This window comes from Mastigoproctus giganteus, chromosome 3, assembly GCF_048544385.1.
Source record: "Mastigoproctus giganteus isolate SK-2022 chromosome 3, ASM4854438v1, whole genome shotgun sequence".
Lineage (NCBI taxonomy): Eukaryota > Metazoa > Arthropoda > Arachnida > Uropygi > Thelyphonidae > Mastigoproctus > Mastigoproctus giganteus.
The window spans coordinates 178,895,250-178,921,448 of NC_143577.1; the positions used below are offsets into that span (position 1 = coordinate 178,895,250).

The following is a 26,199-nucleotide window of genomic DNA, read 5'->3' on the forward strand; positions in this document are numbered from 1 at the left end:
GGGATAAAGAGAATATTATTATTCGTGTGGAGACTAATGATATTAAGCATACACGATCTACCAATTTTTTAATTAATATAGGACCATGCTGAAGAAATTCTGTGAGTCACAATGTCTATGTGTCTGCAGTTCTGCCCAGGCATGATAGGAAGGATTATATGCTGAAAGCCTTGTGCATTAACTCAAGTCTTGAAGGACTCTGCAAGACTTTTGGTGGGGAAATATCTGTCGGCTTGACCTGCACTTGTAGGTAGAAAGAATCTGTTTTGTTGAGATGGGATACATTTAAACAAAGGTGGTGCAAGAGTTTTTGCTAGTTTTATTGAGTATACATTAAAGGTTCAGGGGTACTACTAGTTTTGGCGGACAAGGGTAATAACGATACGCATTTACCAATAATATTGGTCAAAGTAATGCTTGCACATACCTCAAGAGTTCTTGTTTGTTACTTGTTTGTTCTGAGGGCAGAAACTTTTCAAATGAGCAGGTATCTAATTCCAGTGAAGCAAGCTTAAATAACTTTAAGGGGTGGGCCAGGTTAGTTAACTATACAAGAACACTAAGTCTTAATTGCTTATACAGTAATGTCAGAATTGTCGTCAATAAAATGAGCGAATTTGAACTGCTGGTTAGGACAAGTAATGCTGACAAAATAGGGCTTACTGAAACGTGGTGCCACCCATAGATAGGGGATGATGAGTTTCAGTATGGTATGTATAAGGTATTTAGGAAGGATAGGGAAGATAGAAGGAGTGGTGGGGTCATGCTTCTTATTAAAAGCAGCCTGAGTGCAACAAAAGCTTTCCCAGATTTAGACGTGTCGCATGCTAGTATAGAATCTGTATGATGTTAGATGGTTGTAAGCAAACGTATAATGAGAGCGGAAGTAATCTACAGGCCAGGTAATTGTGAAGATTATGATTAGAGCCTCTACACACAAATGGAATGGGTAAGTAAGCGTCAATGTCTTATTATCGGTGATTTTAATTTGCCTCTTTAATCAACCAGTAGATTGTTATTTGTATCAACATGTTAGGGAAAGTAGTAGGGAAAAGAATATTCTTGAACTCATCATCTCCCGCAAATCAGTTGATATAATAGAACTAACAGTACAGGAACCAGAGCAAGAAGTGATCACAGAGTTCTGTGGTGTACAATGAAGAGAGAGAGAGAGAGAGAGAGATAGAGAGAGAGAGAGAGAGAGAGAGAGAGAGAGAGAGAGAGAGAGAGAGAGAGAGAGAGAGAGAGGTAGCAGTAGTTAAAGGCAAAGGAAGGGGTTATAATTTCAGGAAAGGGAATTATGACGGCTTAATTTGCTACATGGCTTCTATTAACTGGGTATTTATCACAACGAAAGCGAATACAATTGAATTATGGTATACATTTAAAACAATAATCACAGAAGCCTTGTATGCTTTTATGCCATTAAAAAAAAAAATACTCCACAAGGAAGATTCCAAGTTGGATGAATAAGGAAGTTGCCATATTACTTGAGCAGAAAAAGACAGTATGAAAAAGTTATAGAGCAATAAAAAGTACCGAAGCCTATAACAGCTACAAATTGATTTGAAATAGTGCCATAGAAAAGGTTAGGCTGATAAAGAGATCAAAGAGTGGGGATAAGGAATTCTTCACATATATAAATGCAAAGAAGAGATGGACAAACCAGATCGGACCATTATGTAATGGATGTAGGATAGTATTAGATACCCTAGTTGAAGTTGCATATGATCTCAACAGTTACTTTGCATCTATATTTACAGAAGAAAAAATCCTATATCAATAAGAAATTATGAGAGCAAAGTTGAAAAAATGTAATTAATGGTGTTGGAATTTCACATGTTTATTTAATGAAAAAAACTTTCCACCCTTTCGCCATTAATCCTGGGAGCTTTACTGGCCTACAGACCAGTAAAGCTCCCACAGTTATTGGCATATACAGGCTGACCTTGAGTAATGCGATTAATTGATGTGCAAATGTGACCGCAAATTCACAAAGGAGGATCAAAGGCTGACACAAGTAATTATAGACCTGTGAGTTTAACTTCTGTTCCTGGAAAATTAATGGAGGCACTGGTTAAAGAAGCACTGCAGGATCATCTAGGCAAGACTTCAGTTATAGCTCGGACACAGCATGGTTTTGTTAAGGGGAAGTCTTGCCTGACCAATCTGATTGGATACTACAATGCAGTCACAAAAGAACTGGATGCAGGGAATAACTTTGATATTATATACTTGGATCTTAGAAAGGCTTTTGATACTGTTGCACTTGGAAGACTGCTGCACAAATTGGAGCAGTGTGGCTTTGGAGGCAAATTGCTGCTATGGATAAAGTGGTGGTTGAGCGGGAGAAGACAGAGAATGGTAATCAATGGACACTGCTCATTGTGGACTAATGTTATTAGTGGAGTCCCTCATGGTTCAGTATTGGGTCCATTATTGTTTTCTGTATTTATAAATGATATTGATGATGGTATATCAAGCTTAATGTCCAAGTTTGCAGACGATACGAAGGTTGGCAGGGTTGTCAAGGACACTACTGACACTATGCTGCTGCAACAGGATCTGAAAAGGTTGAGCAGATGGGCCGAGAGGTGGCAAATGAAGTTTAACAAATGTAAAGTACTTCATATGGGAAACAGTAACCCCAGAGCAATATATCAATTCTGTGGTACTACACTGACAGTGGTAGAGAATGAAAAGGACCTGGGGGTAATTGTGTAGGCAGATATGAAGTTCTCTGAGCAGTGCATATGAGCTGCAAGAGTGGCTCTTGTTGTCTTGTCAATCATATACAGGAATTTTTTTAGCAGGGATAGGGAGGTGATTATTCCCCTGTATAAGGCAATGGTCAGGCCACACCTTGAGACCTGTATACAGGTCTGGAGGCCTCATTTCAAGAAGGATGTAGAGCTGCTGGAACGAGTACAGGGAAGGGCAACAAGATTAGTGAATGGAACAAAGGGTTGCTCTTACGAAGAAAGGCTTCAGTTTTGCAAATTACAGTCTGGAGTCTAGGCACTGGCGAGGTGATCTCATAGAGGTGTATAATGCCTTGAATGGTTTGAGCATGCTTAATGCTGATGTAATTCTTCCACTTGCTCAGAATAATCACCTGAGAGGGCATAAATTCAAATTGAGGAAAGACAGATGTAGGATAGACGTGAGGAAATTTGCCTTCAGCCAGCGGGTGATTGGTTGGTGGAACAGACTTCCAACCCTTGTCGTGGAAGTTGATAGCCTGAATAAGTTTTAAGGCTCAGCTGGACAGGTATTTTGAACGAACAGAGGGGTGAAGTGGAAGTGGATATTTTTTATTTATTTATTTATTTTATTATTATTTATTTATTTTTTTTTTGGCTGATGCTGCATAAGCTTGCTTTCTTGCATCAAATGCCTCTACTAATGCTAATGCTAATTCGTCCCCCGAGTGCATCGCTCAAAACGGAAATGTGTTAATTGAATATAATAATCAATAGGAAAAATTATAATTGGCCCGTGATCTTCAGAAATGTTCATAAACAATTTTAAAAATATCTTTTAAATAAATTTTTATCTGTATGCCATATAAAAGATAATGAAAATAATTATAGAATTAAATGTTTATTGTATAAAACAGCGGTTCCCAAACTGTGCAACCCAGAATATTGAAAATTTTCAGTGGAAATACAGCGATAATTAGAGGGAAATGCATATTTCTTTGTCTATTTTTTGTTTATTTCCTTTTCTCTTATTATTTATTTATTTTTTTTAATTTTCTTTTTCTTCTTATTATTTTTTTTTATTTATTTATTTTTTTTGGCTGGTGCAGCATAAGCCATAGGCTTCCTTGTACTATGTGGTCATTCCTAATACTAATAATACTGTTTTTTTTTTTTGTTTTTTTTTAAGAAGCATTAGCAACTAAGGCCATATTGCTCCGGGGTATGCGGTGGTCATTTCCTAACTTTCCGCATCCTCCGTATTTGGCGGTCATGGGCTCGAACCCCAGTCTAATCAAGAAGCATGTGCTACACACTGCTCCTGCCCACCTGGCTATGGAGGTGCCTTAATAATACTCTAATTTAATTGGGGGTTGCTATGCTCTATGTATAAGACCTTGCATTTAACAGCATTAAAACACATCTGCTACTTTTCTGACCATATTTGAAGTCTGTTCAAGTTATCCTGAAGCGCTATTTGGCCTTGAACATTATTGACCCTACCAATGTTTACGTAATCTTCAAATTTTTACATCACGCCTTCTATATCTTCGTTGATGTCATTTATGAACAGACCCTTCAGGGACTCCACGCCTGATGTTACACCAATCTGAAGAATTTCCATTAGTCAACCCTCTGTCTTCTGCCCTGTTGCACCCAGCAATTCATCTTAGAATCTTACCAGTAATCACACTCTGTTCAAGCTTATACAGTAACCTCTCCTGAGGGACTGAGTCAAATGCTTTGCTGAAATCCAAATAAACTATGTTGAAACTGAACTCTACATCCAGCTCATGAGTAACTGTGTCAAAATAGTGTGCTAAGTTAGTTAAACATGATTTTCATTTAACAAAGCTATCTTGTGTGTCCTTCAGGATGCCATATCTATCTAAATATCCGTGGATTTTACTCTTAATCATTGCCTGTAAGATTTTTTCCTACCACCGAAGTCAGACTAACTGGCCTGTAGTCTGTAAACTTCACTCTTAGAACTGCTTTTATGTATTGATGATACATTGGCACTTCTGAAATCCAGTGGAATTTCCCCCGAGTCCAAAGATGCCCTAATAATTAACCTCAATGGTTCAATACACTACCTTGCATTCTACTCCAAAACTACAGGGTATATGCCATCAATCCCAGATTCTTACTTGCCTTTATACTCAGAAGTTTTTCTAATAAACATTCTTCTGCAATTACAAAATCACTAATTTCATAAGGCTCTTCCTCATTTGTACTGCCCGTCCCAGCATAAAGGGCCTTTCATCAGTAAAGACAGATGCAAAGTACATATTCAGTTCATCCACAAAATCAGCTGGGTTGTCTAAGACTTTCCCACGCCCAGTACACAATGGTCCAATCTGATTTGCTGTTTTCTTCCTTGTATTCACGTGTATAAAAAATTCCCGAGCCCTATCCTTTGCTCTCTGACCAATGCTTTCTCATACACCACCATGGCCTCCCTGACCTTATTTGTGGTACTATTACAGATCAACTTTTGTTGTTATAGGCTTCAGTAGTTTTCATCACTCTGTAACTGTCCTGTGATATCATTTTCTGCTCAAGTTAACCAGCCAGCTCTGCAGTCATTTATTTTGGAATCCTCTTTCTGCATTATTTTCTTAATGGTATGTATGCATTCATGGTTTTTGAAATTTTTGCTTTAAAAGTAGTCCATCATTCAAATGTAGTCTTCCTCTCTCAGCAGTCTGCCCAATTCATAAATGCCATACAGTGCCTTAAACTGTCGAAGTCCCCACTTTTGAAGTTAAAACCCATGCCTTTGCCTTTAGCCTTTAACTACTACATCTTTCTTCCATCTGACGATTGCTTGATCACTTCCTGACAATGGTTCCTGTACTTTAAGCCCTGTGATGTCATCTGATTCATTAGTAATGATGAGGTCAAGAATATTCTTATGCCTAGTGTACTTTCTCTAACATGCTGATACAAATAATAATATATAGTTTATTTTTTTTAAAAAATTTCCCTGGTGTTTCTCTCCAACTTATTCCAATAAATCTTGGGCAGGTTAAAGTCACCCATAATAATTGATTCACAATTGCTTGCCTCACCATTCCATCTGCATGCAGAGACTCTCACCATACTCACAATGGAAGTGCTGTGGCTCAGAGCAGAACTGAGGGTGGCAGTTGTCCTCTGACTCACAGCCTTATAAAATGCAGTGTTTGCTTGATGTTTGCAGAGCAATCGGGTACGGGACATGATACTGCCATGAGGGATGTCTTTGTGTGTGCGCGATGCAAGGAGTGTATCGATATCAGGCAACAACTCAGCGTTCTTGTGGGCCTATATGAGAGCTTGAAGGACAGGGTGGATGCCCTCGAAGAAACTAAATTGAGGGGCCCATCAAGCTCTCAGCTGCCCACATCGACGCCAGAGCTTGCACTTGGGCATCACGTGACACAGAGACAACCCCCAAGGCAGAATGCGCTGGTCCCGAAGGAACTAGTAGTTGTTGGTGACTCTATTGTCAGGGAAACGGTGAACATGCTTTGTAAAAAGGATAGGTGGAACAGGACCAGGGTATGTCTGCCAGGGGCAAAGGTTGATGATGTTGTAGAGCGAATATCACCTTTTAAGGGCACAAAAGGTGATATAGTTGTACACGTTGGCACTAATAATATTAAGAGTAGGAAACCGGCAGAATTACTTAACAAGTACAGGTCACTGTTGAACAAAAGCCGAGAATTAGGGTCAAATTTGAAAGTGTCTGCAATTCTGCCCAGACACGATAGGAGGGAGTATATGATGAGAGCCTTGTCGATCAATTCGGCCCTGGAAAGATTGTGCAAGGCTCAAGGAGTAGAATTTTTTTCAGCCTGGACTGTACTTGTTAACAGGAGAGATTGCTTCTACAGGGATGGGATACACTTAAATAGAAAGGGTGCAAGAATATTTGCTGATGCTATCGAGGCAGTGTTAGGTGGGTCGGAAAACTGCTAGCTTGGGGGGAGACAAAGACCAATAGATTGACAGTAGCCACTGGCAGAGGTGAAAGAGATTCTTGCACTGCTTCTATTAGAATGAGCAGAAGCCTGAAAAACAAGATGCATGATATTTCAGAGACTGCTGGGAGCCATTGCGGCACAAGTAGACACATGGGTTGTGTTAGGGTAGCTAAGAATAGAAACAGGTGCAGGTATACTTGCGTGTACACCAATGCTAGGAGTTTAGTAAATGAATTTGAGGTATTGCTCAAAACATCAAAGGCAGATATTGTTGGGATATCAGAGACGTGGTGTCACACAGATATAAGTGATGCAGAACTGCAATTTGGGGAGTACAACGTTTACAGAAAGGATAGACAGGATAGGAAGGGGGGAGGGGTTATGCTATTAGTTAAGAAACACATAAAACCAAGGAAGTGAAGCCAGTCGACATCGCTGGACAGTGCAGTGTTGAGTCAGTTTGGTGTGACATAAGCATTGGGAGATCAAAATTGAGAGTAGGAGTGTGCTATAGACCTAATGACTCTGATGAGTATAATAAGAAATTGTACAGGGAAATAGAGTGGACCAGTAAATCAGAGAGTCTTATAATGGGGGATTTTAATTTCCCAGATATTGACTGGAATTTGTGGGTTGGTCACTCACACACTAGCAAGGCTTTTGTGGTTTTATTGGATGATTGTTTTCTACATCAGCATGTTCGAGAGGCAACTAGAGGGAGTAATACTCTTGATTTGATTATCAGCAGTGATTCTTCATGCATTAAGAATCTGCAGATAAATGAACCACTAGGTGGCAGTGATCATAGTGTGCTGAAGTGGGATTTACTGAAAGAGGTAACTACCATTAGGGGTAAAGGGAAGGGTTATTGCTTCCGTAAAGGTGACTACGATGGACTGAGACAGTATTTAAATTCTATACAGTGGGACCAGCTGATGATGTTACCAACAGCAAATTCAAAATGGGAAGCATTCAAAGAACTTATCTTGGAAGCTACTAGGCTTTACATACCAACTAAGAAATATTGTTCAAGGTTTAGGCCAAAATGGATGTCAGATGAACTAATGAGGCATATGGCAGAGAAGAAAAATGTATGGGATACTTACAAATTAACACAGGACACAGAAGCCTATGGTAGATACAAGTTGATATGCAACCAAGTTACAAAGGAGGTTAGGCAGGCGAAGGCAGATTACGAGAAATCCTTGGCAAGGGATGCAAAGAAAAACAGCAAAGAGTTCTTTACTTATGTAAACTCTAGAAGGAAGGGGATGAATCAGATTGGTCCACTTGATATTGATGGGTCAAGTGTTGATGATCCTGCTCAGGTAGCTAACAAACTAAATGAATATTTTGCATCGACATTCACACATGAGGAGTTATTCAGCGAGGGGAATGCCAGAGGTGTATTCAACTCTAGCAGTAAGCTACAGAATCTTGAAATAACTGGGAGTAAAGTGGAGGAGAAACTGTTGAAGATAAACACAAGAAAGGCACCCGGGGTGGATGGGATCTATCCAGTTATATTAAAGGAGGCAGCAAAGGAAGTAAGCAAACCCTTAGCCATAATTATGAGAGCTTCCTTGGACTCAGGGGAAGGTACCCATAGACTGGAAATGTGCAAATGTGACCCCAATTCACAAAGGAGGATCAAAGGCTGACACAAGTAATTATAGACCTGTGAGCTTAACTTCTGTTCCAGGAAAATTAATGGAGGCACTGGTTAAAGAAGCACTGCAGGATCATTTAGACAAGACTTCAGTTATAGCTCGGACACAGCATGGTTTTGTTAAGGGGAAGTCTTGCCTGACCAATTTGATTGGATACCATGATGCAGTCACAAAAGAACTGGATGCAGGGAATAGCATTGATATTATATACTTGGATCTTAGAAAGGCTTTTGATACTGTTGCACATGGAAGACTGCTACACAAATTGGAGCAGTGTGACATTGGAGGCAAATTGCTGCTATGGATAAAGGGGTGGTTGAGGGGGAGAAGACAGAGAGTGGTAATCAATGGACACTGCTCATCGTGGACTAATGTTATTAGTGGAGTCCCTCAGGGCTCAGTGTTGGGTCCATTATTGTTTTCTGTATTTATAAATGATATTGATGATGGTATATCAAGCTTAATGTCCAAGTTTGCAGACGATACAAAGGTTGGCAGGGTTGTCAAGGACAGTACTGACACTATGCTACTGCAACAGGATCTGGAAAGGTTGAGCAGATAGGCTGAGAGGTGGCAAATGAAGTTTAACATTGACAAATGTAAAGTACTACACATGGGAAACAGCAACCCCAGAGCAACGTATCAACTCTGTGGTACTACGCTGACAGTGGTAGAGAATGAAAGCGACTTGGGGGTGGTTGTGCAGGTAGATATGAAGTTCTCTGAGTAGTGCAGACGGGCTGCAAGAGTAGCTCATGGAGTATTGTCAATGATATACAGGAATTTTTCCAGCAGGGATAAGGAAGTGATTATTCCCTTGTATAAGGCAATGGTCAGGCCACACCTAGAGTACTGTATACAGGTCTGGAGGCCTCATTTCAAGAAGGATGTAGAGCTGCTGGAACGAGTACAGAGAAGGCCAACAAGATTAGTGAATGGAACAAAGGGGTGCTCTTATGAAGAAAGGCTTAAATTTTGCAAATTACAGTGTCTGGAGACTAGGCACCAGCGAGGTGATCTGATAGAGGTGTATAAAGCCTTGAATGGTTTGAGCATGCTCAATGCTGATGGGATTCTTCCTCTAGCTCAGAAAAATCACCTGAGAGGGCATAAATTCAAATTGAGGAAAGACAGATGTAGGATAGACGTGCAGAAATTTGCCTTTAGCCAGCGTGTGGTTGGTTGGTGGAACAGACTTCCATCCCTTGTAGTGGAGGTTGATAGTCTAAATAAGTTTAAGGCTCAGCTGGACAGGTATTTTGAACGAACAGAGGGGTGAAGTGGAAGTGGGTTTTTTTTTTTTTTTTTGGCTGATGCTGCATAAGCTTGCTTTCTTGCATCAAATACCTCTACTAATGCTAAATGCTAATGCTAATACTCTTCACAATCTTTTGGTTTGTAAAGTACTACTGCTCTAATTATATCTACTTCCAACTAACTCTCACCACACAGATTCTGTGCTGGCAGACAACTTTGGACATGTGGTAAAACTCTTTTTGTGCTTAGGCTTCTTTTCATAGGAAGCATAACCTCTCCACCCCTTCTATCTTTCCTAAATACATTATACATGCTGTAGCGGAACTCGTTATCTCCAATATCAGTGTGGCGCCACATTTCTGTAACCCTATTATGTGAGCATTAATTGGCCTAACCAGGCATTCAAATTCAGCTGTTTTACTGACGACTAACTCGTCAGTAAAATGACATTAAGGTGTTACGATTTAGTAATCTTCCATATTTTACTACTTTGGTACACCCCTTGAAGTTATTTAGGTTTCAATCCCAAGCTTTATCTTCCCACTCATTTGAGACATTGGTACTCTCAGAACATCTTATGAACATTGGCTGTTGTGCAACAAGCAAGAATTCTTGGGGTGAGTGCAAGCATTACTTTGACCCATCTAAATTACCCTTCTCCTTACCCCCTCCAAACTAGCAGTTCCCTGAACCCTTAGGGTACCTCAATTATATGGGAAAAAATCCTTGCACCACCTTTTTTCAAACGAATACCATATGTGCAAAATAGATTCCTTATGTCTACAAATGCAGGTCATGCTGATCAGAAATCACCCTTCCCCAGAACCTTGCAGATTCCCCCAAGCCTTGAGTTAATCCACAAGGCTGTCAGCATGTAATCCCTCCTATTGTGTCTGGAGAGAATTGCCGAGACATACAAATTCTGATTTAACTCGTTGCATTTTGCAGTTATACAGATTTGAATGTAGTTCTCCCCACTTGCAAGGAGAGCTTGTCTGTGCCACGGCTACCACTGGTGGTACCCTTGGTAGCCCCACAGTGATAAATTATGGGTAGGGCTTACAATGCCGGTCAAAATCTTAATACTGGTATTTCAGTATTTTTAATTTATGAAACCGGGATACCGGTATCCCAAAAACAAACGTTTTTTTTTCAATAAATTTTGATGACAATTAGGTGCAATAAAGTAATAAAAAAACAAGTACTGTAATTACTTGAATTGAAGTTTTTTTGGTACCTCCGTAGCCAGGTGGGAAAGTAGCAGCAGTGTGTAGCACATGCGTCTTGATTAGACCGAGGTTCGAGCCCGTGACCATCAAATACGGAGGATGCGGAAAGGTCAGGTAATGACCACCGCATATCCCTGGAGCAATATGGCCTTAGTTGCTAATGCTCCTAAAAACCAAATATCAACATAATAACAATTCAAGTTTTAAATAAACATTTATTGCAATAATAAATATTCTAAAAAAAATCATTAAAAATACAGTTATTCTAAAAACAAAAAAAATACATATTATTTCTGCAAAGTTTAGTTATGTTTAAGCATCCACCCTACCTGTCCGTATAAAGTGACCTCTTAAGAAACATAAGCAATCAATAGTATGATCGTTTAAAATGGATCTAACTTTGGTACATATTTGTACCAACATTAGATTTATGAGATAATCGTAGACCATCTCAGTCCATATTTTCTATGCTTATATGAACTTTTTTAGCAAAAATAGTTAAAAGTATTACATTAATTTCCGACTCAAGTTCATCTATTAAAATCTCATTGGAGTCGGGCAATTTCTTATTTTGGAAAGAATTTGCGGAACACTGATGTTCTTTTCCATGTTGGTCTTCCATGATTGAATTATGTTCGTCATTTTCTGAAGGAGAAAGACGTTTTATTCTGCAGAGTATAATTTTCACTATAGTATCTTTACTTAGTCTGGGGGGTGGTGCATAATAGCCTTAGATGCCAATGCGCAATAAAATCATAATCTAAACTGAGTCTGAGAGAGAGCAAAGAGTGCAGTTAAGGAATTCTTCACATATATATATATATATATATATATATAAATGCAAATAAGAGAAGGACAAATCAGATCGGACCCATATGTAATTGCGTGGGATAGTATTAGATACCCCAAAAACTGATATTGCAGATGAACTCGACAGTTACTTTGCATTGATATTTACAGAAGAAAAACCCTTCACGTCAATGAGAAATTATGGGAGTGAAGTTGAAAAAAATGTAATTAATGATCTTGAAATTTCACATGTTGATTTAATGAGAAAACTTTGGCGCCCACAAGTGAGCAAGGCTCCTGTGGTTGATGGCATATACTTTATAATCTTAAAGGAGGCGGCAAATGAGTGCATTGAACCATTAAGGCTAGTTATGAGAGCATCACTGGACTCGGGAGAGATTCTGTTGGATTTGTGTAAATTGGAGCACGAAGGCGGTTCTAGGAGTGTAACAGGAAATTACCGACCGGCCAGTCTAACTTCAGTAATAGGGAAAATCATGGAGGCAATGATCATTTGGATGGAAATAGCATTCTATAGTATGCACAGCATGGTTTTGTAAAAGAAAAATAATGTTTAATAAATCTGGTTAGCCGTTTTGAGAGGTCACTCGTGTGCTGGATTTAGAGAATAATTTCAACATTGTTTATTTAGATATCAGCCAGGCATTTGACTCAGTCCCACATGAGTGGTTACTTTATAAGTTGGAGCAGGCTGGAATCATAGGGAAAATCCTTAGATAGATAGCATGATGGCTTGAGGGCACCAGGCAGGGGGGTTGTGATAAATGGTTATTTCTCAGATTGGGTTAACGTAAGAAGCGGGGTTCCCCAAGGATCAGTATTGGGACCACTGTTGTTTTTGATTATCTTAAATAGTCTATGAAGGGATATAGGGTGTGATGTCTAAACTTGCAGATGATGTAAAGATCAGTAGAGTAGATAATGATCGCTGCCAAGCAGAGCTTCTTCAGAGTGACCTAGTTAGACTTCCGGGATGGTCAGAAAAGTGGCAGTATATGCTTTAATTCAGAAAAATGCACACTCTTACACCTGGGGAACAGCAACCACAAAATAACTTATACACTTGGTGGAGTTGAACTAAAGTCAGTAGTGGAGGAACGGGACTTGGGAGTTATGATACAGTCAGATGTGAAGTTGTCCGAGAATTGTGGTCAGGTTGCAATGTTGCATGGTGTCTTATCGATGATTTATTGAACATTTGCTAGTAGAGATAAGGACTTCATAATCCCATAAAGGTGATTTTATAACCTTTGTGTGATTAAATTATAAACAATTTTTTTTTAAAAATTAGTACCAAAAAACTGGTATTTTTGTATCAATACTGTTATTTGAATACCAGAAAAAAATGACCGGGATCTCGGTACCAGTTGTGAGCTTTGTCTGATTGTCCGCCGGGTTTGACAGGAACATCTCTCTACTCTGTGCAGGCATGGGTGTATGGTTTATGAATATTCATATGCTGTGCTTATGAATATTTAAATGCTGTGACAAGTGCAGCCGATGTATTAGTGAATGAGACTGTCTCCCTCGATGTTAAGTCTTTCTGTGTGCACCTTAAAATACAAGTTTATATATACAAAATTCTCTTTTTCTCTTAACTTTCTATATATCTATGGCAGGCTACTAAAATGTAAAATCATAGTATGAATGAAGTGGTTCTGTGTAACTGTGCAGTGACCAAGTGACTGATTTGTGGCTTTGTCAAAAAAAAAAAAAAGTGCCTCTTCTGTGTAATCCAGGTTCCTGTGATCTAATCTATATGTGATGTTGTGTAAATCGAAGTGAAAGGAGGGTGAATGTAATATTTCAGTAGTGCTAATATGGGCACCCTAAATATATGTAAAAAAGAAAAAAAAAAAAAAAAGTTAAGCGTCTTTTGTCCATGTATGGCAGGTATGCAGGTATGTGATGGAAACAAGTGAATGAATTGTGTCCTTGTTGTAGACAGGACCCCCTTTCCCATATTTGACTGCAGTGGGGAGGCCAGCTTACTTGGATTCCTTCCCTGCTGACCTCTGGTGACACCATTCCAAATCCTTTTCTCATGCTGCAGGGCATGGGATGTTGCACTGGCTTCAGCTGGTTTCCCTGGTGTGGGTATCAGACTACTGACCAAAAGTGCCTGCACAGTGTCCAAAACCCCATATATGCCTCCCTGGCCCTATGACTTTTTTTCTTCCATTCTCTCACCTTTTTCTTCCATTCTCTCACCTAAAAGCTTTGTCCCCTCACACCCCCTCTATCCACATTCTTTTTCCTTGTGGAAGCCTCCTTATCCATCGACCCTACTGCTTGGCTCACCTCCATGTGCTGCTAAAGGATGGGTAACATTTGGACCTTGGTTTCCCATTGGCTAAGAGGCTAGATGAACAAAACAAAAAACATCCCAACACTGCTATGAAAACTTCACTATAATCTACACTTTTCTGTCCTTTACAGCATCTGTATTGTGTCACAAAAGATCATCAGGGAATTGGGTGAACTTCCCTGGGGACACAGGAACTGTTACATTATACACTATATCCAACTCCAAACTCACAGAACCAACTTCTCTTCCTTATGTATCCCCTTCTACTTAGCTTTTCTAGAACAACCTTCTTTTACATGTTCTTCCCAAAAGATTGCAATCTGCAGAAATTAAAGTCTAGTACTAAAAAATATTTTCTGCCTACAGCAAAATGCAGTTACATTCAGTCAGATTTTATCACACAGTGACTAACTGTTTTTAAGTTTTTACAAATTATTAACTTGTACAGCTTCATATAATATAGCAATTATTTTTAGAGGATGCACTGCCTTTTTATCTCATTTTATTCTTGTATATTTTTGGATTGAGTAACTTCTCTTAATGGTTACTAAAAACCTTATTTTTTGAACTTTTTTATGATGTGATCTTGACTCATTATAGTCATAGTCATTGATGTGTCAGTAAAACCAAAACAAACTAAACCTACCTTTTATTTGGCGAAGTTTTGATAAATTTGGTTGTAGTATAAAAGTTGCTGATACTGAAAAACACCTGAAATATAATTACAGCCTACTGTTTTTACTGTGTCCAACATTCTGTCTGCATGTAATAATTCAACTCCCAGTTGGTAGATTTTGATGAAATTTCGTATTCGTCTCTTTTAGAAAGCATTATCAAGCCATCCTAACTTTTATTAAAATTAGGCCAATAGAAATGTTGCTATTATTATTATTATTATTATATGCATATTATACTAAATATGACAAATAAAAATGAAGATGGTAGTTCAAAACCCCCGGAAAGCCAAAGGCCAAAAAAAAAAGAAGACAGCCGAAAAACGTAATAACCTTTAAAATAAAAATTACGTCAGAATGTCAAAAGAAAGTAATGGCAGCCTACATCAGATAAAGGCGGAAAATTTATCTAAAATATTTAAAAATGGGGAAGAAAAGCAAATATGCAATTAATAAAAATAAAATTTGATGACGGCAAAGTGAATATTGATACATGATCAGGCATTTGCCATATCCAGTTTAATTAACTTTCTGATGTTTTATCCAAGATTTCATGGAAGTGTAAACACATTTCACCTTAATAACCCTCTTTAATATAATTTCTTTTACTCTTTAATATAATTTCTTTTACTCTTTAATATAATTTCTTATATAATCAACTGTGTGTGTGTGTGTATATATATATTTTATTATTTAAGATGTTAGTTATAGTGGTAGAGTCTAATGGTGTAGTTATAATCAAAATTTAGCAGGTTATAGTGTATACCGAGAAACCAACCGGTACGATATAACGGCCCAAGAAACATAAGAACCTATGTACGTGCCTACGGCAACCTGGAAAAAATATATATGCAAAATAACATAAGGAAAAACCTTATGTTTTGCCTTATGGTTTTATCCTAAGTAAAATTATGCTTCACCTTTTCTATGCTTTTTACCCTTTACTGTAATAATTCTACTTTTCATACCTCATGAACTATTAGAGTAATTCGAGGGGGGGATTGAGGTATTATATCTATACTTTACTCTACTTCCGTTCGCCTTCTTTAGCGTATGCTACTAATACTAATGCTACCTATACGATATAGAATATACCACATATGTATATGTTTAACAAAGGATGGATCTCTTTCTACATTAGCTACGTATTATTATCTTTTTGTAAATTAGCTATCTGTCGGGCTAACAGTCATCTAGCCAGCTAACTACTAAATTGGGATATATTAATTTTAGTTAACCGTAAAATATTTTGGTTTTGTGATCTAATACTACATTACCTTCTTTTGGTATTGCTATCTCATACTACATAGCTATATTCTGGACACCGTTAAGCTGGTCGATGACTACAGAAATGGATAGCCTGTTAATTATGGTTGATACATTGAGAGGGTTAGCCCTCGAAAAAGTCTCTTTCAATGTATCTTTATACCTAAAATTAACATAATTTTATTTTATAATATAATTTTGATATGTAAGGTTTTGCCTTATGTTATATTGCATATATATTTTTTCGAGGTTGCCGTAGGCGCGTACATAGGTTCTTATGTTTCTCCGGCCGTTATATTGTACTAGTTTGTTTCTCGGTATACACTGTAACCTGCTAAATTTTGATTATAACTACACCATTAGACTCTACCACTAAAACTAACATCTTAAATAATAAAATAATATACAGACGGATGTAATGTTAAATCATATAAGATGGCATTAAATCAGATTTGTGTTGGTTTATTTATTTATTTATTTATTAAATTAAATTTGGTATATTTATTATATTTAGTTTATTAATTATGCATACATACTTTGGATATATATATACAGTTGATTCTGGTTATTTGGGACACATTGGGACTAGTGCATTTTGGTCTGATTAAGCGGCTGCCCCAATTATCCGAAGTTTCACGTAAAAAAAGTTAAAAATACAACGGACCCTCGCTTTATAATTGGTTCACTGTACAATCAAATCATGTTATCATGGAGTCACCATAGTAAAGTATCGTTCACTCAGTGAACAGAAATGTCAACTAGTTAGTACGTACATATTACAGTACGTATTAATTATTCCGATTATCACGTATATTCTTTCTATTTTCATGTATCATTTAATTTTTAATTGGTAAGGCAATAATGGGTAAATTTGTGCTTAATATATCTTTACTTTTATACGATGTGTAGTAAGCACCGGTCATTGTGATCATGTTTGTGAATTGAATTTTAATTCTATTAAACAGAGATTATAATTAGTGCAAATAGGAGGAATATTATCCACAGGCTATAAAAGTAAAGATATTTTAAGCACAAATTTTCCCGTTATAACCTAACCAATTAAAAAATTAAATGATATGTGAAAATCGGAAGAATATAGTGATAATCAGAAAAATTAATACGTACTGTAATATGTACATACTAACTAGTTGACATTTCTGTTCGCTGACATTTGTCGGTTGGGGTTAAAATTTAAAACAGTAAAAAGATAAGCAACCAATAAAAAAGAACACGTCACACACACACATTACAAGTAACACGATACGTGCAAGTGAGAATGGAGTAACAAGTTACGAAGCTTTAAAAATAGGAATGAGGAGAAGATGCTGAAAATTAATTTTTTAATATGATCGAAGATTCCATGGAAGTAAACACATTTCATCTTAATAGCCCACAGAATTCCAGCTGTCGGTATTATTGCAAATTCAGTAAGATCAAGTTTACTATCCATTTATGATAGATTGCACCAACAAAAAAGCCCAATAAACAGGTGACTGCTAATCGTCTCACTGTATATACACATTGGATTCCAGTTATTTGGGCCACCGGTTAATCGGAACAGCCGTTTATTTGGGGCAAATCTTAAAAAACAGAACCCAATTGAGAAAATGGCCAGGGTTTACTTCACTTAATTGGGACAACATACTGTTTAATCGGGGCAGGAGACCGCAGCACTGGAGATTATTCTACGATTGTCTCCGACCGTACCACGTGGTTCGGACGGATTTCTGAAGGTCACAACCATAAAACAATAAAGACAATTAGCAGTCACCTGTTTATTGGACTTTTCTGATAGTGCAATTTATCATAAACGGATAGTAAACTTGATCTTATTGAATTTGCAATAATACCGACAGCTGGAATTCATTCCATGGGTTATTATGGTGAAATGTGTTTACACTTCTATGGAATCTTCAATCATATAAGAAAAATTAATTTTCAGAATCTTGTCTTCATTCTTTTATTCCTTCTCTTCATTCCTTGTTACTCCATTCTCACTTGGGCGTATCATGTTACTTGCAATGTGTGTGTGTGTGCCGTGTTCTTTGTTATTCATTGCTTATCTTTTTACTGTTTTAAATTTTAACCCCAATCCACAAAGGTCAGTGAACAGAAATGTCAACCAGTTGGTATGTACACATTACAGTATGTATTAATTATTCCGATTATCACGTATATTCTTCCGATTTTCACGTATCATTTTATTTTTAATTGGTAAGGTAATAAAGGGTAAATTTGTGCTTAATATATCTTTACTTTTATAGCCTCTGGATAATATTCCTCCTATTTTCACTAATTAGAATCACTGTTTAATAAAATTAAAATTCAATTCACAGATGTCATCACAATGACCGGTGCTTACTACACATCGTATAGTGAATAGTACTTTACTATGGTGACTCCATCGTAATGTGATTTAATTGTATAGTGAACCAATTGTAAAGTGGAGGTCCATTGTAGTTTTAACTTTTTTTACGTGAAACTTCGGGTAATTGGGGCAGCCACTTAATCTGGCCAAAATGCACTAGTCCCGATGTGTCCCAAATAACCGGAATTGACTGTGTGTATATATATATATTTTTTTATTTTATTTTTTATTTATTTATTATTTTTTTTTTATTTATTTATTTATTTTTTAACATATTACATGGGTTAACCTTATACTACTATATATTCTAATTGAAGCACTGGATGTAATTGTTTATACCATGCATGCACTAATTGGAAGGATGAATGGATAATATGGCAGATCCACAGAAACATAGTTCTCGGTTTATGCATAAAAGTTGTTACTTTTTGCTTGTAAATTTTTTTTTTTTTTTTTGTGTTATGAATTGGGAATTACTATTTGCTAACACACTTGAAATATAATGCATTAATTAATCTGAATATTAATTATAACTTGTTATAATTAATATTTCTGTCTCATTTTTACTTTTTCCACTTCTTTCATTCTGAAAACTAATGAATAGTTGCTTGCAATTTTTTGTTTAGCTCATTGCCTTATCATTACTTTTGTTTTTCCATAGTTAACTGTATGCTTAAGGCAATTAAAAATTAACTTTGAAGCATTGTGGCTAAAATATTAGAACTGCATGTTGTACTGATGAGCATAAGCTACATTATTTCAAACGAAGGTATATTTATGAATAATGATATGAAAAACTTAAAATTTGTAATTAAAATTATCAGTTTTGGACCCTCTCTCCTTTTTTAATGTAATTTTCCTTAATATGATTTCAATACATTGTTATTTTGAGATAATGTAATATTACATATTTTACTTGACATATATTTATATTATTAAGGTATGAAGTTGGAGGATGTTGATAATCTGCCTGCAGGAGTTGCACTTCCAATCAAAGATGCAATTTTATATTGTCGTAATAATCCACCTTCTGATTGGCCAGAATATGCTTATACTTTCATTGGTAAGTGTTTGCATCGAAATTTTTTATTTGCAACTTCCATTTCAGCATTTATTAACTAGTATGTAAAGTACCCTTATGTATCCTCTGTGTTCTGCTTTATATCTTTATGCCAGTATTTAATCTCAATAGTTCAGGATATATTTGTGAGAATCACATTAAAATGTTTTATTTCCATTTGTCCTTTAAATTTTTTTCATTTGTGGATAATATACTTAGGTCAGAGTGAATAATTTCCCACTTAGGAAATTCAAATAAACAACCATAAATAGTGTCAAAAGAAGACACAGACTAAACTTTTTTGAATGGAAATAAGCTCAGCTCTCTTTTTATTTAGAAATTATAAATTTTTAGGAAAGATGATGGAAACTGAAGATGAATGAGATTTAGAGGATGATTAAATCAATTCTTACAAAGGAAAAATAAGAAGAAAATAAGTAAAATTGTTTTTCATGATTTTTATTTAATAAATTTGAAATCCACTTGAACTTTCTTGAATAGAAAATTTAAAAATTTTTCTAGATTCTATGTTATGTATATCAATGCTGTCAAGTGAGAATTATGATTTGTGTAACTAATTATGAACCTTTTTTTCTAAATGCCTGATATGAGAAGATTTTAAAATAACTAAGCCTCAAAACAAGTAAATACATGGGCTGTGTTAGGGTAATTAAGAGTAGAAACAGGTGAATGTACACCAATGCTAGGAGTATAGTTAATCAATTTTATGAGGCTTGAAGTGCTAGTCAAGACATCAAAGCCAGATATTGTCGGGATATCAGAGACGTGGTGCCACATTGATGTAATCAGTGCAAAATTGGAATTTGGGGAGTACAATGTGTACAGAAAGGATAGACAGGACATGAAGTGAGAAGAGGTTATGCTGTTAGTTAAGAAACACATAAAATCTAAGAAAGTGGATCCAATTGATGTTGGTGGATAATGCATTGTTGAGTCTCTTTGGTGTTACGGGGTGCCTCCGTAGCCAGGTGGGAAGGAGCAGCAGTGCGTAGCACACGCTTCTTGATTAGACCAGGGCTCGAGCCCGTCACCACCAAATACGGAGGATGTGGAAAGGTCAGGGAATGACCACCGCATATCCCGGAGCAATATGGCCTTAGTTGCTAATGCTCCTAAAAACCAAATAACAAATAACAACAACAACAACTTTGGTGTTACGTAAGCACTGCGTAAGGAAAAATGAGAGTAGCTGTGGTTATGTGTGTGGGTTATAGGGCTAATGAATCTGATGAGTTTAATGAGCAGTTGTGCAGAGAAATAGTGGGTCAGTAAATCAGAATGTCTTATAATTTGGGATTTTAACTTCCCAGATATTGAATGGAACTTGTGGTTGGTCACTCGCACACTAGCAAGACTTTTGTGGATTTATTGGATGACATGTTTTCTACAACAACAAGTTCAAGAGGCAACCAGAGGGAGTAATACTTTTGATCTGATTATCAGCAGTGATTATTCCTGTATTAAGAATTTGTACATAAAGGAACCACTGGATGACAGTGGTCACAATGTACTGATGTGGGAATTACAGGATCATCGATATCAAGTGGACCAATCTGATTCATCCCCTTCCTTCTAGAGTTTGCATAAGTAAAGAACTCTTTGCTGTTTTTCTTTCCATCCTTTGCCAAAGAGTTCTCCTGATCTACCTTTGCCTGCCTAACCTCCTTTGTGACTTGGTTAAAGATCAGCTATCATAGGCTTCTGTGTCACCTGTTAATTTATATGTATCCCATGCATTTTTCTTCTCTGCCACGTCTCATTAGTTCAACTGACCTCCATTTAGGCCTAAATCTTGAACAATATTTCTTAGTTGGTATGAAGAGCCTAGTAGTTTCCAAGATTATTTCTTTGAATGCTTCCCATTTTGAATTTGCTGTTGGTAACATCATCAGTTGGTCCCACCGTATAAAATTTAAATACTGTTTCGGACCACCGTAGTCACCTTTACGAAAGCAAAAACCCTTCCCTTTACCCCTGATGAAAGCTACCCCTTTGAGTAAATCCCACTTCAGCACACTATGATCACTGCCACCTAGTGGTTCCTTTATCTGCAGATTCTTAATGCATGAAGAATCGCTACTGATAATCAGATCAAGAGTATTACTCCTTCTAGTTGCCTCCCACACATGCTGCTGTAGAAAACAATCATCCAATAAATCCACAAAAGCCTTGCTAGTGTGTGAGTGACCAACCCACCAATTCCAGTCAATATCTCGGAAATTAAAACCCCCCATTACAAGACACTCTGATTTACTGGCTTACTCTATTTCCCTGTACAGTTTTTTTTCATACTCATCAGAGTCATTAGGCCTATAACACACTCCTACTCTCAATTTTGATCCCCCAGTGCTTATGTCAAACCAACAATGCGTTGTCCACCAACATGAATTGGATGCACTTCCTTAGATTTTATGTGTTTCTTAATTAACATCGTAATCCCCTTCCTGTCCTGTCTGTCCTTTCTGTACACATTGTACTCCCCAAATTCCAATTCTGTACGCTTACATCTGTGTGGCACGATGTCTCTAATATCCCGACAATATCTGCCTTTGATGTCTTGACTAGCATTTCAAGCTCATCAAATTTTATTAACTATACTCCTAGCATTGGTGTACATGCAAGTATACATGTACCTGTTTCTATTCTTAGTTACCCTAATATAGCACATGTATTTACTTGTTCCACTATGACTCCCAGCAGACCTGGAAATCCCCGTTGCCTTGGTTTCTAGGCTGCTGCTCAATTGCATTTCAATAAAAGCAGTGCAAGAATTATTTTCACATCTGCCAGCGGCTACTGTTAATCTATTAGTCCATGTATTGCCCCCAAGCTAGCAGTTTTCCGACCCACCTAATTCTGCCTTAATAGCATCAGCAAACATTCTTGCACCCTTTCTATTTAAATGTATCCCATCCCTGCAGAAGCACTCTCCTGTTTAACTTGTGTTCCAGGGAAAATAAAGGAATCACTGGTTAAAGAAGCATTGCAAGATCATCTAGACAAGACTGCAGTAATAGTTAAGACACAGCATAGGTTTCTTAAATGGAGGTCTTGTCTGACCAGTTTGATTAGATACTATGATGTGGTCACAAAGGAACTGAATGCCAAAAATAATTTTGATATCATATACTTGGATTGCAGGAAAGCTTTTGATACTGTTGCACATGGAAGACTGCTGTGCAAATTGGAGAGGTATGGCATTAAGGGTAAGTTGCTACAATTGATAAAGGGATGGTAGAGTGGGTGACAGCAGAGAGTGGTAATCAATGGACACTGCTCTTCATGGACAAATGTTATTAGCGGAGTTCCCCAGGGTTCGGTGTTGGGCCCATTGTTGTTTTGTATATTTATCATTGATATTTATGAAGGTATATCAGGTTTAATGTCCACGTTTGCAGATACAAAGGTTGGCAAGGTTGTTAATGACAGTAAAGACAGTATGCTACTCCAATTGGATCTAGATAAGTTGGGCAAATGGACTGAGAAGTTGCAACTAAAGTTTAACATTGACAAATGCAAATTACTGCATATGGGTAGCAATAACCCAAGAGAAACATAACAACTGTGTGGTATCACACTCAGGGAAGTGGAAAGTGAAAATGACCTGGGGGTAATCATGGAGTCAAATATGAAGTTCGCTGAACAGTGCAGATGCCGGCCATGGCAGGTCATGGAGTCATGTAAATGATATACAGGTGGTGCCTCACAATTCGACGTACCGCAATTCGACGTACTGCTATTCGCCAGTCGGATTTCGCGGGCTAGCGAAAACGCTACATGATATTGCACGATAGAATTCTTTGCTGGACTACGTAACTGCGTTTAACGTTACTAAATAGCACTAAATAGTGACGGCTGCTTCATACATTTTAACCAATGGTATTAAAGAGCGAGAGTAACATTTAACCAATGATAGATAAAGCGGGAATAGATCCCTCAATCGTTCAGCTACGTTAGCCGCCCTCAAACATAGCTACAGGTATGCCGTCAGTTCTTCCTCAGTTATGAGACAACATTATCTCGTTAATAATCGTAGTCAGAGTTCATTTAGAAGAGAAGCGAACAGTGAAATAATTCAGGAAAAAAACACACTTGGTTGAGCATAGAAAAGAAGAAAGAAATTATTGAAAAAGTGCAGAAAGGTAGTAGTAGTAGTAGTAGTAGTAGTAGTAGTGGCACTTGATGCAAGAAAGCAAGTGTAGGAGCTTATGCAGCATCAGCCAAAAAAAAAAAAAAAAAAATCACACCATACCCTCCAAATGCCTGTCCAGTTCCTCCTTAAATTTATTTAACCTATCAACTTCCACAACGACAGATGGAAGTTTGTTCCAGCAATTAACCACCCGCTGGCTAAAGGCAAATTTCCGCACATCTATTCTACATCTATCCTTTCTTAATTTGAACTTATGTCCCCGTAGGTTCGTATTCTGAACAAGTGGGAGGATCCCATCAGAATTCAGCGTGCTCAACCCATTCAAGGCCTTATACATATCAATCAGATCACCGCGCAGGTGCCTAGTCTCCAGCCACTGCAATTTGCAGAACTTAAGCCTCTCTTGGTAAGAGGATCCCTTCATTCCCCTCACCAACCAATCTTGTTTCCCTTCTCTGTACACGCTCAAGCAAATCTACATCCTTCCTAAAATGAGGCCTCCAGACCTGTACGCAGTACTCAAGGCGTGGCCTGACCATTGCCTTATACAGAGGGACAATCACCTCCTTTTCCCTGCTAGCAAAATTCCTATATATCATTGACAATACCCCATAACCTGCCCTAGCAGCCTGTCTACATTGTTCAGAAAACTTCATATCTGACTGCACAATTATTCCCAGGTCTTTTTCATTTTCTACCACCTTAAGTGTAGTACCACACAGTTGGTACGTTTCTCTGGGGTTACTTCTACCCATATGCAGTACTTTGCATTTGTCAAGGTTAAACTTCAGTTGCCACTTCTTAGCCCATCTGCCCAAATTATCTAGATCCTGTTGCAGTAGCACACTGCCATTACTGTCATTAACAACCCTGCCAAACTTCGTGTCATCTGCAAACTTCGACATTAAGCCTGATATACCTTCATCAATATCATTGATAAATATACAAAACAACAGCGGACCCAACACCGAACCCTGTGGGACTCCACTAATAACATTAGTCCACGAAGAGCAGCACCCATTGATTACCACCCTCTGTCTTCTCCCACTTAACCATCCTTTTATCCATTGTAGCAACTTACCCTTAATACCATTCTGCTCCAATTTGTACAGTAGTCTTCCATGCGCAACAGTGTCAAAAGCTTTCCTGAAATCCAAGTATATGATATCAAAATTATTTTTTGCATCCAGTTCCTTTGTGACCACATCATAATAACCAATCAAATTTGTCAGACAAGACTTTCCCTTAACAAACCCATGCTGTGTCTGAATTATTGCTGCAGTCTTGTCTAGATGATCCTGCAATGCATCTTTAACCAGTGACTCCATTATTTTACCCGGAACAGAAGTTAAACTAACTGGTCTGTAATTACTCGTGGCAATGAAAATTTCTGACAGAAACAGATCTTTAATCAATGAAGAAATGGAAAAGCTGCTTCTTACCTGGATTAGAGAAAGACAGATGAAACGAGATCCAGTAACTCAGGCAATGATCTGTGAGAAGGCTAGGTTAATTTTTGCAGAAGAAAATTCCAGGACGTATCTCAGATCAAACTGATGAATTCAAGGCACGTCGTGGGTGGTTTCACAGATTCAAACGTAGAACAGGTATCCATAGTGTTCTCAGACATGGGAAAGCAGCTAGTGCAGATAAAAAGGCTGCAGAAGAGTTTGTGAAAAAAATTGAAGATTTAATCATGAAGGAAGGCTACTTGCTGTAGCAAATTTTTAACAGGGATGAAACTGGGTTATTTTGGAAGCATCACGCAAGAAGTGACGCTCCCAGGACATAAGCCTATGAAAGATAGGCTTACCTTGTTACCTTCTCACATAACAAATGCTAAAAACAGAAGCTAGCAAGGTAATACCATCTGGTCGAAGAAAATGTACCTTACTACAAGTATGAACCGCAGGCAGTACTAGAGACTCCAACCCACAATCTGTACTGGTACTGCACCATAATAACGGATAGGACAATCCTGCATAACACTAGTGGACAAGAAAGAAAAGACTACCTATCTGATTGACATAGCAGTACCCAACACTGGCAACCTGCAGAAAACCCATGGGGAAAAAATCAGAAACTACGTGAACCTAAGACAGGAGATCAGAGAGATGTGGCATATGCAACAAGTAACAACCATCCCGATTGTCGTGCCAACCACAGGTGTCATGCCAAAGACCCTACATAAACAGCCTAGCAGCAATAGGTCTCCCAGCAAACACCTACAAGGAACTCCAGAAAGTAGCAATCCTGAACACCTGTGGGATAGTCAAAGAGTTCCTCGAACAGTAACACCAGACACAACAACAACCACGCTGTGTATGTGTTAGCAATACCTGTCACGATGTGGAACACCCGATCAGGGAGAAATAATATAAGAAAACAGCAATAATAATAACAATAATAACCTTCTTCCACTAACTTAAAATCCGTAGTTTTGCTGATGATAGAACATTGCATTCCACCTTTCAGTTTGAGGAACTTTACCCTGCGCAAACAGCTTCAACTTTTCAAATATTCACTGTCAGTTTCTTAAATACTGATCCCCACTTAATTTTCCATTGGGGAAAAAGGTAACTTAGTTAATTTAGTTCCTTCTAAAACTAAGTTGTGTCTCACTATTCACAATAAAGATATCTAGTGCTGCTATGCCCCCCTCGACGTGGGCACCTGTACGTGGTGAGGGGACCTCCCAGTGATGCTGCTG

General features: G+C 37.7%; 1 protein-coding gene across 1 annotated transcript in view; it reads left to right on the forward strand.

The window, feature by feature from the left end:
- Positions 1 to 26,199, forward strand: part of shtd (anaphase promoting complex subunit 1) — a 989,031-nt gene that overhangs the window by 352,381 nt on the left and 610,451 nt on the right. Inside the window, exon 19 of the mRNA XM_090370159.1 lies at positions 19,196 to 19,318. Coding sequence (XP_090226285.1) covers positions 19,196 to 19,318 — 123 coding nt within the window. The remainder of the gene's footprint in view (positions 1 to 19,195; positions 19,319 to 26,199) is intronic.